Source organism: Salvelinus alpinus, chromosome 2 (genome assembly GCF_045679555.1).
Source record: "Salvelinus alpinus chromosome 2, SLU_Salpinus.1, whole genome shotgun sequence".
In the NCBI taxonomy this organism is placed as follows: domain Eukaryota; kingdom Metazoa; phylum Chordata; class Actinopteri; order Salmoniformes; family Salmonidae; genus Salvelinus; species Salvelinus alpinus.
In genome coordinates, this window is record NC_092087.1 from 56186272 (window position 1) to 56204055 (window position 17784).

General features: G+C 43.6%; 1 protein-coding gene across 3 annotated transcripts in view; it reads left to right on the top strand.

Moving 5' to 3' along the window:
* The window catches only part of LOC139565402 (TOX high mobility group box family member 2-like), a 143172-nt gene that overhangs the window by 58169 nt on the left and 67219 nt on the right, over window positions 1–17784 (top strand). For all 3 annotated transcript variants that reach the window (XM_071385716.1, XM_071385742.1, XM_071385726.1), the window contains exon 3: window positions 9959–10018. In XM_071385716.1, coding sequence (XP_071241817.1) covers window positions 9959–10018 — 60 coding nt within the window. The remainder of the gene's footprint in view (window positions 1–9958; window positions 10019–17784) is intronic.

A 17784-nucleotide genomic window follows, 5' to 3' on the forward strand; every position in this document is an offset into this window, starting at 1 on the left:
TAAATAAGTGAACAGAGTGATGTTTTCTTTCTCTCTCTCTCCATTCGAATCGGCAGAACCAAACAATCTTGTTTAGGATCATGAAAATAATTACGCTCTACCATAAAAATGGTGATATATAAAGGATTTGTCACGGCGTCACTATATTTGCTGTTTGGATTCAGATCAATGGTACACAGTATATATACAGTTGCTGTCAACTACGGTCCTCCTTGGTTAAGACAATTCCTCCGGGTTTTCTTGGGGTTAAGACAATTCCTCCGGGTTTTCTTGGGGTTAAGACATGTCCTCCGACATTTCTTGGGGTTTAGCATGGATCGGGAGGTCGTAGGGGCTGTTTTGGTGGTAATACTGAACCGGCTTCAGTAGTTTAGCAATAGCATAGCATCACAGACCTGTGTTCAAATACTATTTAAAATAATTGTATATACTTTATCTGTACTTGATTACAATCGCATGGCTTAATGGACCAATTAAACAATCCCAAAACGGCAAACCCCACGCATCCGCCACTCCAGGCAGGCTAGAGCAAAGGCTTACAGTATTCGAAATACTTCTAACACTATACGAGCCCAGGTCTGCATCACACAGAAAGCACCGCACAGTGCTTTAAAGAGATCCCAACACCACAGTAAGACACATTAAACTGACTATCGGAAGCTAGCGGAAGCTAGCAGAAGAGCCATACTAGTGTTCCCAGTCAATCCCCCCTAGTAGAGCCGGCCAAACATTGAAATCTCAGCACAGTAGGCTACAGAGAGGCTGGTGTTTTGGGCCATGTGCCTGACAAGCGCTTCAATGACTTTACAGCACCAGCTGGAATTTTTTTAAGAAGTTTTTAAGCGTGATTCTCCTCAGTAATATCATTGCTCACGCCTCAAAGACTCTGGATTAAGGCCCACTTTCCGCCGCTGAAATGTAACAAACGTGTGAAAAAACATCACAGCCAAAACCATGCAGCCAGGAGAGAGGAAGAGAGATGGAGAGGGAAAGACAGATGGAGAAAGAGAGAGATATAGAGAGAAGGAGTACATGGGGAGATAGAAAGAGATAGATAGAAAGAGAGAGGGGAAGGGAGAGGAGAGAAAGGAAATTGGGTAAGCGAGAAGGTGGGAGAACGGGAGCTAGAAAGACAGAGAGGGGATAGAGAGAGAGAGAGAGAGAGAGAGAGAAGAGCAAGGATAGAGAAAGAGAGAGCTGAGAGGTGCCCAACACCTCCCCCTCTGCCAGATGTATTAATGTAGTCGGCTTTCTCTGAAATTCAAATGGCAAGAAAAGGAGAGAGAAAAATGAAAAGCAGCAACCCGTAGCAAAGAGATTGAGGGGGGGGGGGTGCATACTGCTCCGAAAAGACCTGCCATCTATCTATTAGTGCTCTGTAAATATTACATGAGCTCCACATTCGCTCACTTGTTTGGCATTACTTCCACTGGATGGGTATATTATTTTAGAAACTGTGCCTTGTTTATAATGATACGTGACCTAGTTCCAGGCATCTCTCTCTCTCTCTCTCTCTCTCTCTCTCTCTCTCTCTCTCTCTCTCTCTCTCTCTCTCTCTCTCTCTCTCTCTAATGGCTGTCCCTGCTGAACAATTACAACGCAAAAGAAACCCAAATGGAGATGTTTGTAGAAAACAACATGTGTGTAATTAAGGCTTAATGAGTCCTTGTCAGGGTGGAATGTGCAATTAGATTGGTAATAGAACATTCGGCCTGATTGCCAGGCAGCGATGGCTGCTGGATGAGAAATAATCAGCAGCGCTGCAGCATTGAATGCAAAATTATGAGGCCTATTGATAAGAGAGGGAAGGGAGTGCAGTACTGTAGGATACATTTCCATGTAAATGTAGGAGTGTTAGGTAAGACAAGAGTGGTTGAGGTTGTTGTACAGCATAAGGCTTTGAAATTACAATACGGTGTTGGTGCTTTGGAAAACTGAACATTTAGAGAGTGTGGAACAGTTCCGTTGTAGACCTTTCATTTGAAGGGCATTTTGATGGTACACAGTGCACTAATGATGGATTTATTTTGTAGGTGATTTGGGTATTTTTTATGTTTCTAATTAGCATTTTGAGCATTGCCATGCATCATACTGTATCATATAATTATTCTTCAAGACTGAATGTTAGATTTGGGTGTTTGTGTAGATTAATAAAGTTGGGTGTTTGTGTAGATTAGAACCATGTCTTTTCTGTAAGTGATATATCACCTTAGAATCAAATTAAATGATCAACCAACATCAAACAGATCGCTCAAAAAGATAATTATGTGAATGCCAGATGTTGATCTTGTTGCAGTCCTTGACTTCCTCTTCAAGTGATTGATGCCCCTTTTGTTTGGTCAAAGTCATTCAGGCAAAAGAACGGGTATCTAAGTAACTTTTTTCCCTTTTCCCTCCTTTCTCTCGCAATGACCCCCCGTTTTTCCACTTGAGTTTTCTGAAATTGCGCTTTGCCTTGTAGATGGAGTAGAACAGTGCACAAAATATGGTTTGGCTATTTCTTGACTATTCCCTTGAAGAGAGAGAGCCTTTGTTGCCTTCCTTTGGGACTGCCCTTGAAATTCTACTATTGTGCCTTGCATGATATAATGCAAGCTGGTTTAATAGATTTAATGGAATCCAAATGGCACCCTATTCCCTATTTAGTGCACTACTTTTGACCATGGCCTATATAGAGTATAGGGTGCCATATAGAACATGGACTTGGTTTTGTGGCCTTTATATCAAGACACCAGTCCACCACAGTTCAGCCATGAGCACCCCTTCTGAGTAAATTAATGAAACACTCGATATACCTCAAAAAGCAGATTGCTATGCGCCTGATTGAAGCACGAGTGAAGGTTTCGTTTCGGACGCACGTTCGGTGTCAACGTTTTGAGACACATTTCGACTCTCTGATCAATCTATTTGCACACAAATGACATTTTTATGGTAATTCTGTTTCAATTCTGTTTCCATTCCACCTGGTTTATGAGTCCGTGTTTCGAAGCGTAGGTGGAGTTCAAGGTTGATGATGTGTTATTTGCTTTGTTTTCACTGTGTCCAATTGAGCACAATGGCGGGATTGTGCTCGGCCATCTGTAACTCGACACCTACACAGGGTCAGAGGTGAGATATACGTGCATTTTGCTTGGAAGCGATGCGTTTCAACCCCATGGTCAAGTGTAATCCAGTAAACCACCAAACCTACTCAATAGCACCCATTCACATGGACCACAGTAACTGCATTCCACAATAACTCCTCATCCAGGTTTTCGAAACGTTCTAATTTTCAACATAAAGGGGCCTATTTTCTTATTCTTTCTTGTGTAAAAAAAGAAAGAAATCGCTCTCATTATGAGCCGAGCCAGTCGAGGTGTAATTTGAGGAACGACCGGCCTCTCGAAAACCCTCCATGTGACTGACAAGACAGTAAAAAGGAGCATTAAACCTAGATTAATATTATATCACAACACTGATAGTGGCAATTAAGCTCATCATAAGAGAGAGAATGAGCGTCACCCGGGATCCATTGGGCCGCATGGTTAAACACAATCCCCTGCCTAATGCAGCTATTTCTCCTATTTCTCTCCCGTTTCTCGGCGCTTTACATGCTCACGCACGATTTGTGTTGATGTCTCTCTTTCTCTCTCTCTTCCCATTTGGCCACGTTTGAATGTTTATCATCGGAGGGTTCTCTGCCGTTCCGATTCATTTCATACCCCTTCAGTCGATAAAAAAACAATTATGTTCCTCCTCGGCGGAGTTGCGCGGCTCCACGTCTTAGTTTGGCGTAATGAAGACCATACTTCATCTGTATGGCGTTATCGCCAGGATGAATGGGATCATAGGGTGGAACACACCTGGGTTCAAAGACTATTTAAAAATCGTTCAAATATTTTCAGTGATTGCTTTAGCGTTGCCTGGAATGCCAACTAGGCAGGGCTGCACAGTTATGAGTCTTCTGTTGGTTTCATTGCACTGGGCAAGCTAATCAAGCCCAGCTAAATGATTTCGGATAGTATTTGAACCCAGGTCTGGGATGGAAGGGGTGTGACAGTTCAGGTCTTTTATGGCCAACAAATATGACGGTTGTATTTGTTATCTTTATTAGACGTTGTCTTTGCATGTGGTGTTGAATAGGACACACGGTTCACACAGATGTGTGAATACACATATACAGTACACACACACACACACACACACACACACACACACACACACACACACACACACACACACACACACACACACACACACACACACACACACATATAGAAGAGCAAGCAGCATATACAGGATTGCAAACATAGAACACACACACACACACACACACACACACACACACACACACACACACACACACACACACACACACACACACACACACACACACACACACACACACACACACACACACACACACAGCAGAGCAGAGAAAACATACTGCAGAGGGAACACACACAGTCAACTGATCCATATCTGCTTCATTGAAAACAGACCATCCCCTCAGACCTTCAGTGCTATCTGCCAGCCTCTGAATGCTCTAATGACCAGCGTCCTGACACAGGTATTTTGACTGGTGCCTGTTCCGATTTGCACTTTGACTGACAGGCGATTAGTCACGTGCCCTGTGGAAAACCGTGGAGACACATTTTAGCCTCACGAAAGAGAGTCTGTCTAAAATGAAAACATACGAGGCTGCCGCAGCCAGATGTTTGCGCTGTATGATTGTGTAGTATTGTCTACATCACACGGTTGGCAGCCATCTTGTTGAGCCTTTTTGTATTGGCTGCTGTGCTGTCCATGTATGCCATTTTGATGTACTACTATAGATTGGAATGCTCATTTGTGGCTGGGAGCTGTGTGATAGGTTGCGTTCAACTGTTGTTCCACAACCTCAGTGCTAGTGTGCACTTCAAACTGACAGTGGCTTGGGTTTACACAAACAGCTCCCTATTTATAGCTACTCTCTCTATGTGCTTTTTAGCTCGGCAAACTGGAGTGCTTGGTGTCAAATGTGTATCAGTTGTTTGAACAAGCTCTCCCCCTCTCCTCACCATCACTGCTCTGGGTTTTAACCAAGCTTTCTGTTGTTTCTCACTCACTCAATCTCTGTCTCTCCCCCCGAGAAACTAGAGCTTTAAAATAAAATAGAATAACCTTCGTCATATTGTGTTACTTTATATTATTCCATTACATTGATTACACGTGGGTAACACTTTACTTAAAGTATAGTTTACCCAAATTACAAAATGAAATATTGGTTTCTAGTCTATGGACAAGGTATGACAGCAAGCCATGCTTTGGTTTAATTTCCTTAGCACTGTTTCCACATTCTAACATTTTAGCATTTGTGGCACAAATCACATTCAAGTCATAGGACTGATACAGTTGCAGTCGGAAGTTTACATACACTTAGATTGGAGTCATTTAAACTCGTTGTTCAACCACTCCACAAAATTCTTGTTAACAAACTATAGTTTTGGCAAGTCGGTTAGGACATCTACTTTGTGCATAACACAAGTAATTCTTCCAACAATTGTTTACAGACAGATTACTTCACTTATAATTCACTGTATCACAATTTCAGTGGGTCAGAAGTTTACATACACGAAGTTGACTGTGCCTTTAAACAGCTTGGAAAATTCCAGAAAATTACGTCATGGCTTGAGAAGCTTCTTATAGGCTAATTGACATAATTTGAGTCAATTGGAGGTGTACCTGTGGATGTATTTCAAGGCCTACCTTCAAACTCAGTGCCTCTTTGCTTGACATGGGAAAATCAAAAGAAATCAGCCAACAATTTTAGACCTCCACAAGTCTGGTTCATCCTTGGGAGCAATTTCCAAATGCCTGAAGGTACCACGTTCATCGGTACAAACAATAGTACACAAGTATAAACACCATGGGACCACGCAGCCGTCAAACCGCTCAGGAAGGAGACGCGTTCTGTCTCCTAGAGATGAACGTACTTTGGTGCGAAAAGTGCAAATCAATCCCCGAACAACAGCAGACCTTGTGAAGATGCTGGAGGAAACAAGTACAAAGTATCGATAACAACAGTAAAACGAGTCCTATATCGACATAACCTGAAAGGCCGCTCAGCAAGGAAGAAGCCACTGCTCCAAAACCGCCATAAAAAAGCCAGACTACGGTTTGCAACTGCACATGGGGACAAAGATCGTACTTTTTGGAGAAATGTCCTTTGGTCTAATGAAACAAAAATAGAACTGTTTGGCCATAATGACCATCGTTATGTTTGAAGGAAAAAGGGGGAGGCTTGCCAGCCGAAGAACACCATCCCAACCGTGAAGAACGGGGGTGGCAGCATAATGTTGTGGGGGTGCTTTGCTGCAGGAGGAACTGGTGCACTTCACAAAATAGATGGAATCATGAGGTAGGAAAATGATGTGGATATATTGAAGAAACTTCTCAGACATCAGTCAGGAAGTTCAAGCTTGGTCGAAAATGCATACCAAGCATACTTCCAAAGTTGTGGCAAAATGGCTTAAGGACAACAAAGTCAAGGTATTGGAGTGGCCATCACAAAGCCCTGACCTCAATCCTATTGAAAATGTGTGGGCAGAACTGAAAAAGCGTGTGCGAGCAAGGAGGCCTACAAATCCGACTCAGTTACACCAGCTCTGTCAGGAGGAATGGGCCAAAATGTACCCAATTTATTGTGGGAAGCTTGTGGAAGGCTACCCGAAACGTTTGACCCAAGTTGAACAATTGAAAGGCAATGCTACCAAATACTAATTGGGTGTATGTCAACTTCTGACCCACTGGGAATGTGATGAAAGAAATTAAAGCTGAAATAAATCATTCTCTCTACTATTATTCTGACATTTCACATTCTTAAAATAAATTGGTGATACTAACTGACCTTAGACAGGGAATTTTTACTCTGATTAAATGTCAGGAATTGTGAAAAACAGAGTTTAAATGTATTTGGCTAAGGTGTATGTAAACTTCCTGTATATAGATAAAAAGTAACTTTAAAACATCCAGGTATAATTCGTTGTTAGACTTGTCATGACATAAATATATGATACAGTGCATTCGGAAAGTATTCAGACCCCTTCACTTTTTACACATTTTGTTACGTTACAGCCTTATTCTAAATTTAAATGAATTTTTTTATAACAAATAAAAAACTGATATCACATTTACATTATTATTCAGACCCTTTACTTAGTACTTTGTTGAAGCACCGTTGCCAGTGATTACAGCCTCTAGTCTTCTTGCGTATGACGCTACAAGCATGGCACACCTGTATTTGGAGAGTTTCTCTCATTCTTCTCTGCAGATCCTCTCAGGCTCTGTCAGGTTGGATGGGGAGCGTCGCTGCACATCTATTTTCAGGTCTCGCCAGAGATGTTAGATTGTGTTCAAGTCCATGCTCTGGCTGGGCCACTCAAGGACACTCAGAGACCTATCCCGAAGCCACTCCTGCGTTGTTCTGGCTATGTGCTTAGGGTTGTTGTCCTGTTGGAAAGTGAACCTTCACCCCATTCTGAGGTCCTGAGCGCTCTGGAGAAGGTTTTCATCAAGGATCTCTCTGTACTTTGCTCCATTCATCTTTCCCTCGATCCTGACTGGTTTCATAAGACCAGAGAATCTTGTTTCTCATGGTCTGAGAGTCAGTTTAGGTGCCTTTTGCGAACTCCAAGTGGGCTGTCATGTGCCTTTTACTGAGGTGTGGCTTCCATCTGCCCACTCTACCATAAAGGCTTGATTGGTGGAGTGCTGAGAGATGGTTGTCCTTCTGGAAGGTTCTCCCATCTCCCAGGTTCTCTCATCTCCACAGAGGAGCTCTGTCAGAGTGCCCATTGGGTTCTTGGTCACCTTCCTGACCAAGGCCCTTCTCCCCTGATTGCTCAGTTTGGCCGGGCAGCCAGCTCTAGGAAGAGTCTTGGTGGTTCCAAACTTCTTACATTTAACAATGATGGAGGCCACTGTGTTCTTGGGGACCTTCAATGCTGCAGACATACCCTTCCCCAGATCTGTGCCTCGAGACAATACTGTCTCTGAGCTCTACAGACAATTCCTTTGGCCTCATGGCTTAGTTTTTGCTCTAAAATGCACTGTCAACATTAGGACCTTATATAGACAGGTGTGCGCCTTTTCAAATCATGTCCAATAAATTTAATTTACCACAGGTGGACTCCAATCAAGTTGTAAAAACATCTCAATGATGGTCAATGGAAACAGGATGCAACTGAGCTCAATTTCAAGTCGCATAGCAAAGGGTCTGAATACTAATGTAAATATTTATTATTTCAGGTAATTTTTTTGTAAATTAGCAAACATTAAAAAAAGAAGTGCTTTGTCATGATGGGGTAATGTGTATAGATTGATGGGGAATGGGGAAAAAATGGTGGGGAAAAAAGGATTTAATCCATTTTAGAATAAGGCTGTAACGTAACAAAATGTGGGAAAAGGGATGGGGTCTGAATACTTTCGAAATGCGCTGTATTTAAAAATCACAAACAATCTCCAGTTGCTCTGAGAGGACCCATGTCATGTGTGAAAACACCAATAACTACTCATTGCTACCCTTGCTCTCGATTCATTTCCTGATTGAGAACTCAGAACCACTCATGGCCTTTTCTCCTTCCTTACCGATGTAATTGAAGAAATTGATTTAATTTTACTTGCAGTGTGTAACCATCATCCAATGATTGTGGCCCACAGACTAATGGTTCCCTCAAGGAGAACTCATTATGCTGAAAGCATCGAGTCTATCTAAAGGATGAATATGAGAGTGATGAGAAGTAGGGTGACAAATTATATAGTGCTAGTTATTGCCGTCAGCTAGCCTCGAACGGTAGCAATGGTGGGTTTGACAGCATGTCAAATGGAACGACATTGAAATATATGTACTGTAAAGCCCATTGCACATATTTCCCACTCCTACTGTCAGTATATCAGTTTATATTACTAAAGAATGGTTTGTTACATCTCTCCACTTTGGCATCAATTCTACAGGTTCAAAGGCTTAACTTTGTCTAATATCCTTATGGACTGGCCTGTGGTTTTTCAGCATCTACATTATACAGTAGCTTCCATTGTTTAGCCTATATCTCTTGGCAGTTTGAAAACAGTGTAGATCTACGCTACAGTACTGCTCCACCAGAATGCAATGACCTTACTGTACAGCCGTGGCAGCTCTACAGGCCCTTTTGGCTGACTTCTCCTCGTGTGTTTTGATTTCTCATAAAAGCAGAGTGCCAACTAGTGGCAGACAGAACAGAGAGGCCTCTGTGAAGTGTAAAGCATTCCAAGCCGCGACCTCTGGCTGTGACCCGAGTGTTAATCACCGCTACAGTGAGAGCGGCCACTATTGGCCTCCACTAACCCCCCTTGCCCCTCTCACGCCCTCCCCCACCCACCACACTAATCACCCACCATCCCCCTTTGCTCAGGGGCAAGCTGTTGTTCGCCCACCCGGCCCTGGCCCGATGGAGGCTTCTCTCTGGCGGTCTTTTTTTCTCTCTGACGGAGTGTGAAAGTGCTAAAGGGCCGTTGTGCCCTCTTGGCCTCCGTAGGGCCCTGACTGCCGTTTTGTGTTGTGTTGTGTTTGTGTTGGTGTGATTAGCTCTCCTCATCAACACCTCGCGTGACACACAAGGCAGCCCAAGTCACAGCCGAGTCAGACACACACACGGACTGAGGCGCACACACACACATACACTTTATCACACACACACACTGGGGTTGCTGCAGGCAAGCGGAGCAGTGTGAGTTTCACTAGTCTGACTGGTCTAATTATATGGGGCTCTAATGAACTGTAATTACTGACATCCACGAGAGCCACTGAGCCAGTGTGGTTTAAAGGTGACTACTATGGAGTAATTGGACTCGTTCAAAATGCTTTCTGTGCCCTGACTGATTTTCTGTGCGCTGACTGATTTTTTGTTCTGTGAACTGACTGATTTCTATTCCCACTCTGTTTCTCTGTTTTCCCTCACAGTTTGATGGTGACAACATGTACATGAATGAAAATAACCAGGAGTTTCTCTCCCCAAATCAGGTGAGTTGGCATTTTTCTTTTTGTTGATGAAACACCTGCTTCCTTTTTTTTTTTTTTATATGTCTGGACTAGAAAATGACCAGACATGCCTCGGATTTGATAAGGTCTCACGGTGGACTGAAACTAAAGCTACTATTCTACGTTCAGGGTTATTAAAATCACAGCCTCAAAGTCCAGGGTGTTGCTGGTTTTTCTGATCCATACCTGGTAGTTCATTCATCGATTGTCATTAAATGGACAGAGATTCCACTCACATTAGGTAATATTTAGACTCGAGATCATCACGCTCAACTCATATTCTCACATTGTCTCCCCATTAACATAAATGTATGATTTACGCGAAAGTCTGAGTTGCACGCGCTTATCTCAACTCTGAATTGGCCCGAAAGTGTTCAAGGTCTGAATCAGTTCCTGATTAGAGGGAAACAAGAAAACCAAACCAGTAGTGCTGGGGACCTTGAGGACTGGATTTGTGAAAGGGGGTCCTACATAATTGGGTCCAATGAGATTCATGAGAACACAGGACTGAATGCATCAGCGTATGTACTGTACTATGGTGCATTGTACCGCAGCTGGGCTAAAACACATGGGTTGCCATATGTTGCGTTTGAGCTGGGAGATTTGTTGAATTTCGTTGTAAGCCTCACTGCCATACAAAGCAAGGAGAGGCACTTGTCCTTGTCAATTGCAATCACTTGAGTGGGCCAAGAATATCTCTATCAGATCACGCTGCACTGTTGTTCTAACTCATAGAGATGATCATACCCTAGAAACACAACATATCCACACAGAGTTTCTAAACTCAGAGGCACAACATTGTGAAACGTCTGGGAACGCTTGGAAAACAGACCAAGCAGACCAGGCCGGGGTTTGGGGTCTGAGATGTCAATGAGAGAAGTTCACCTACTTAAGACATTGGCTCAAATCTAGGTTGTGCCTTTAGATTTCGAGAGAATTAACAACAAAGGGGGGGGGGGGGGAAATCACATGTTATTACTCCAACCTCGTGAATGTGACAAACTGACACGTTTTCATTTTCATCCAAAGCAACTTCATATCAAAGGAGTGCCTTTGATTTGACGGCCTGCACATACGCAGTTAGGCGCGAGACGACAGTTAGACCCGATGATGTGTTTCTGCGCATGTGGTTAGCTAGCCAACGCCGCCATGACATCACCTACATGCGTGATCGGGGATTTCTATTGGAGAAGCAGTTTCTGCCTATCTTCATACTGTACTTTGATATCCATTAGAAATTCACAATCCTCTCCTGGCTTCAACTTCTCTATCATCTGTCTGTTGCATTTCCTTTTACTGGTATGTTCTTTTACCCTTTTATCCTTTTTACTATATTAAAATGCATTTGGGTCAGTGGTTCTGGGGGGGAAAGAACCGACGCCTCCATACTGCCTGAAACTGCCTAGATCATCTCGCTGTAATGCCCCTACTGTTACTTCGGCTAATCGGGCACTGTCATCTCCACTATCTATGGTGGTAGTTTCAGTTCGATCACTGTGATGAGTCATAAAGAAATGGGGTCAGATCTTCTGTCATGTCCACTGTTCCCATGCGCATAGACCTGACCCCAGTTAGCTGAGAGCATAGCTCTCTCACTCTCACTATATAGCTATCGCTCTCCCAGTTAGCTCTCTCTCTCTCTCAGTTCAATGGGCTTTATTGACATGGAAAACATATATTTACATTGCCAAAGCAAGTGAAATCGAAAGTGAAATAAACAATAAAAAATGAACAGTAAACATTACACTCACAAAAGTTGCAAAGGAATAGAGACATTTCAAATGTCATGGTATGCCTATATGCAGTGTTGTAACGATGTGCAAATAGTTAAAGGGACAATAAATAAACGTAAATATGGGTTGTATTTACAATGGTGTTTGTTTCTTGTGGCAACAGGTCACAAATCTTGCTGCTCTGATGGCACACTGTGGTAGTTCACCCAGTAGATATGGGAGTTTATCAAAATTGGATTTGTTTTCAAATTCTTTGTGGGTCTGTGTAATCTGAGGGAAATATGTGTCTCTAATATGGTCATACATTTGGTAGGAGGTTAGGAAGTGCAGCTCGGTTTCCACCTCATTTTGTGGGCAGTGTGCACATAGCATGTCTTCTCTTGAGATCCAGGTCTGCCTACGGCAGCCTCTCTCAATAGCAAGGCTATGCTCACTGAGTCTGTACATAGTGAAAGCTTTCCTTTTGGTTCAGTCACAGTGGTCAGGTATTCTGCCACGGTGTACTCTCTGTTTAAGGCCAAATAGCATTCCAGCATTGCTCTTTTTTGTTAAAGTAATTCTCTTTTTGAAAGTAATTCTCTTTTTGTTTTCTCATGATTTGGTTGGGTTTAATTTTGTTACAGTCCTGGGGCGCTGTTTGTGAACAGCGCCCCAGGACCAGCTTGCTTAGGGGACTCTTCTCCAGGTTAATCTCGCTGTAGGTGATGGCTTTGTTATGGAAGGTTTGGGAATCGCTTCCTTTTAGGTGGTTGTAGAATTCAACAGCTCTTTTCTGGATTTTGATAACTAGCGGTATCGGCCTAATTCTACTCTGCATGCATTGTTTGGTGTTTTACGTTGTACACAGAGGATATTTTTGTAGAATTCTGCGTTCTATAACTGATTCAAGTATCTTTAGCCAGATCCTAATTGGTATGTCAAATTTTATGTTCCTTTTGATGGCGTAGAAGGCCCTTCTTGCCTTGTCTCTCAGGTCGTTCACAGCTTTGTGGAAGTTACCTGTGGCGCTGATGTTTAGGCCGAGGTATGTATAGTTGTTTGTGTGCTCTAGGACTATGGTGTCTAGATGGAATTTGTATTTGTGGTCCTGGCGACTGGATCTTTTTTGGAACACCATTATTTTTGTCTTATTGAGATTTATTGTCAGGACCCAGGTCCGACAGAATCTATGCGGAAGATCTAGGTGCTAGAAACTGCTGTATGCCCTCCTTGGTTGGGGACAGAAGGACTAGAGCATCAGTAAACAGTAGACATTTGACTTCTCTATACCTCTCTCTCTCTATTTCTCTATTTCACTCTTTCTTCTCTTGCTATTGGCCCTTATTTATTTCTCTCTTCTCTTTTTCTCTTGCTCTCCCTCCCTCCCCTCCCCTCCCTATCTCATTTTATCTTTCCCCAGTTAGCTTTCTCTCTCCTTGCGCTCTGCCTCTATCTCTCCCTAGTTATCTCTTTCCCACTCTTCGACTTGTCCTTTCTCTCTCTATATCCTTCCCCTATATCACCTTTTACCTATATCTCCCTAGTTAGCTCTCTCTGTCTCCATCTATCTCTCCCCAGTTAGCTCTCTCTGTCTCCATCTATCTCTCCCTAGATGTTTCCCCTCCCTCTTCTCCTCTCTCTCCCCACCTGCCGCTTTCTTTCCCCTCTCTCTCTTCTCTCTTTTCTCTCTCTCTCTCTCTCTGGCGACAGTCGAAACAGGGCTGATTAAAAGACAAGGTCAGGCCTCTGGCCCGGCCTCAACTAGCCCTTTGTCTGCCCAGGGTCACTTGCGATTGTCGTGGCAACAGTGTACAATAGAGTAACCAGCAGAGAGTGTCCCTTTACTCCGGTCTCTCCTAGCACCGGATCGATACGGCACCAAGCAGGGAACATGAGCTGCATCCCAAATGGCACGCCATTCCCTATATAGTGCACAACTTTTGACCAGGGCCCATAGAGTTCTGGTTACACGTAGTGCACTACATAGGGAATAGGGTGCCATTTGGGACTTAGCCCTGACATGAAAACCCTCCCCAGCTATTCCTCTAGACTGGACTAAATGCCTGTGAGCTTGACTTTTCTATTGTAGCTTGCTCCTGGAAGGCCCAGGGAGTGCTCTCTCTCTAGCTCTCTCTCTCTCTCTCCCTCTCTCTCTCTCTCTCCCTCTGTCCCTCAGTAGACTCGAGTTAAAAACTCTTGCACTGAACTGAACTGAGGTAGAAGAATATGAAGATATTTTGTATGTATTAATTCTGTGTTAAAGGCCCAATGTTCTATTTACAGCCATTTCTGATACTCAATTCAATTCTTGGTATATATTATATAGCCACTGATTCTTGAAAACATCACTTACAAATGCCTCATGGGCTTAGTACAACTGTCTAACCCCTTGAGTGGGCATTTAAAAAAAAAAAGACACTGTCATCCTCCATATGACCTGAACTACAGTAAATTCCCTTTTTATGCGTTTCCACCATGATTTAAATATTTGTTTAGCATAATAGACGTTTGGGGAAATCGGTGGGAGAGAGGGAGAGAGTGTAGCAGGAATAATTATCTTAATGGAGGGACTGTTTGGATATGCAGCCGAAGTAGCTAGCGGAGATTATAATCTCGCAATTAGTGTAACAAGGTTTTATTGATTGGCCCTGTTGTAGCGCCACGGCTGCCAAGTGGTCCGCTGGTTCTACATGCAGAGCGAGTGTACCTTCGCCAGTCATTCCGCTCTAACACTACGGCACTAGCGCGTTCCTCGGCTTGGCTTCGCCTGCCTGTATGCGGTGCTGTATCTGGGCATTAGCAGCATCAAATAAAAAAGCCTTAAGGATCATGATTTGGATGGCCCGTTTGAAAGGCCTGATGATGAAGTGAAGCGCATTTTCTCTGACTCACTGTAGTAAATTACAATTACAGTACCCCCGTTGATTTCTGTTTACGAAAGGCAGCCTCTGGCAATGTCTAATTTCAAGTTGGGGCTGCCTGTTTTCTTTTGGTACAAGTTGAAAATAGTTTCACTTTTTTTGGGGCGCATTCCATGTTTTGTGTTGTTCGACTTTGGCATAGTATAGGTTTCAGAATCGTGTTTTTCACAAAGAAAAAAGAAATTCACTGTGATTGTAATTGAAAACCATCCGCTTAGGTATTGGAGACACACCCATGCCTTACAGCCTTCAACAGCTATCCACTCGTTTCTATCTCTGCACATGTTTCTAATGACACATTGTAGACTTTGTGCTCACTCTGATTATGATGTCACATTCCTGATGTATCTACTGGCACCGTATTCCCTTTATAGTGCACTACATTTGACCACAGCACATAAGTCTCTGGTCACAATTAGTGCACTATATAGGGAATAAGCTGCCATTTGGGATACAGCACTAGAATTATAGGAGCTCAAGTTCATTTTCCTCATTTTTTTTCTCCGCTTTCTAAATGAGATCGGTAATTCGCTAGTTGGCCGCAACCCAATCTCTGTCTGCGTGCCTGATTGGTCAAAATCGGTCTTGTGTGACTGACAGGAAATGCTCTGATTGGGGGAGACGGTATCATTGGATCGTTGTCGCTGATTAAAGCCGGTGCCGCCACAGTTTTTGTAAACTCCCGCCATTTGGGGATCCTCGTCTGTGCCCACCGCCCCGGTCCTGCTGCTAGGAATTACCAGGCCGTCGCATTAGTTTGATTTACAGCTTCCTCTCGCTGTTTAGATTGGGTCTGGGACTGAGAGTGGCAGACTGAAAACCCTGCCCTCCCCCCCATCCTCTTCTTCTCCTCTACCCCCTCCACCTCTCTCCCTCCTCTCCCATCTCCTTCCCTCCTCTCCCCTCCTCTCCTCTCCCCTACTGCGCTCATCCACCCCTCCACCACCACCACTACCCTTCCACCTCTCTCTCTCGCTCCCTCCATCTTTTGTGAAAATGAAAACAAAGAGCGGGCTGCCAAAATATTTCTGTGGCCGTTCGCTGACGAAGCAGGGGCAGGAGACAAAACGAAAAAGATGTGCAGGCATATTTGTTGCTGCAGAAAAAGCTCCCGCTCTTTCTTTCTCTTTCTCTCTCCCTCGCCGTGGAGTGATTTGGAAAATGGCTCCCTTTTTCACCCATTAAAAGCCTTCTGTTTGAAATAGTTTACTGACACGGGACTGCAAATAAATGCACAGCTGTATATTTGTGTAAGGGCCCTTTGCCGTGCCGAGATGTCAATTTACCATGTTGCCGTTAGGTGATCAAATGAATCTAATGGCAGTCTTAATGTGTTTTTGTAGGACTTTCAGAAAACCAGGCTTAGTCCCAAATGGCACCCTGTTCCCTAGTGCACTACTTTTGACCAGGACCCATAGGGAATAGGGAGGGAATAGGGTGCCATTTGGGATGCTGGCCCAGTTGTTGATAAGGAACCAGTCATTCAGGATTGCATCAGATAATATTTTCCACCCTATGCGATGATAGATTTCTATTTACTGTTTGGGGTCGTAGAATGTTCTTAAATATGTTCATAGTTTCGCTTAATAACTACTAGTTTCACTTTAGTGAGACTTTTACACTAACAGCATCACATTAGATTCACAGCTAGTGTCATTTTAGCTCAAAACAGGTAAATACATCCAAACCTTGAACGGAGTTATGAAGGGGTCTGTTATGGCCATAGAGTCTTCATCCCAAATGGCACCCTATTCCCTATGGGCCTCGGTCAATAGTAATGCACTATTTAGGGAATAGGGTGCCAATTGGGACGCAGGCATAGAGTGTGTGTACAATCATGGCTGGGGAATAAGTGGCTCATTCACAGTGGAGAGCTGTCCCCTCCCTCTGCATCTTGTAAAAACAATGGCACCATGGATCGAAACCCCAGATGTTTGCACCCGTTTTCAGCAGATGTGCCCATCGCCAATGCACAGCCACATTGACTATTGACTCCAGGCCTGTAAGACTGGGAGAATAGGGAGACACTTAAGAACCCAGTGATACCATGGTGGAAATGCTCGCTATTGTTGTGATTTGCATGCATATGTGCAAGTACTGTACACGCATGCATGCACACACACACACACACACACACACACACACATAAGCGATTGTCCACATACAAAGTCATGTTTGCATGCGCATTTGCGCATTTGCACACACACACACACACACACACACACACACACACACACACACACACACACACACACACACACACACACACACACACACACACACACACACACACACACACACACACACACACACACACACAGTCCAAACAATCACCAGTATAATACACATTTGTGTGTCCACACGACTGTCCTGTCAGCGTCCTCATTGTCAGTTTCCACAATTGTCTATAAATGACTAAAGATCCACCAACTGTCTTTTCTGTGTGTTTTTGTATTCTCCAGACATTAAAAAAAAAAACACGACAACAGCACAATTAGGCTTTGTCAGTCAGAATCAGAAACAGTGGCGTCATTGTTTTCGCACCGCACCAGCGTTGACCTTCAATGTGAAAACAGTGTTAAGAAAATAGTGAAATTATAAAATAGAAATCCATATAAAAGAGCTGATGTCATTGGATTTGTTTTTCGTGATGCACGGTGCACGGAACTCGTCGCCTGCGTCCCAATTAGCATCCTATTCACTACATAGTGCACTACTTTTGACCATGGCCCAAAGGGCTCTGGTCAAATGTAATGCACTGTATCGGGGATATGGTGGCATTTGGGACACTTCCATCGACTATACAGCAGCAGTAGCCCTGTTAAGCCTATCAGAAGAGACAGGGCAACCAATGAATAAAGTAAAAAAGATTCCTTCTCTGGAGAGAGATGCCTGCTCTCTATAAGAAGCGACAAGGGGGATACTGCAGAAATAATATGTGTGCCAAATTTGACTTTATAATGCTAAATGCCTCCTGTCAGGCAATAAGTTTGATTAAGGTCCTCATTTGAAATGTTGAAATCATATCTCCTCCCCCCTCCCTCCCTCCTTGCCTTTCTTTGACCCCTTCCCCCATGCCTGTCACCCACATCAGTATCAGAGCGTGTGTCACAAT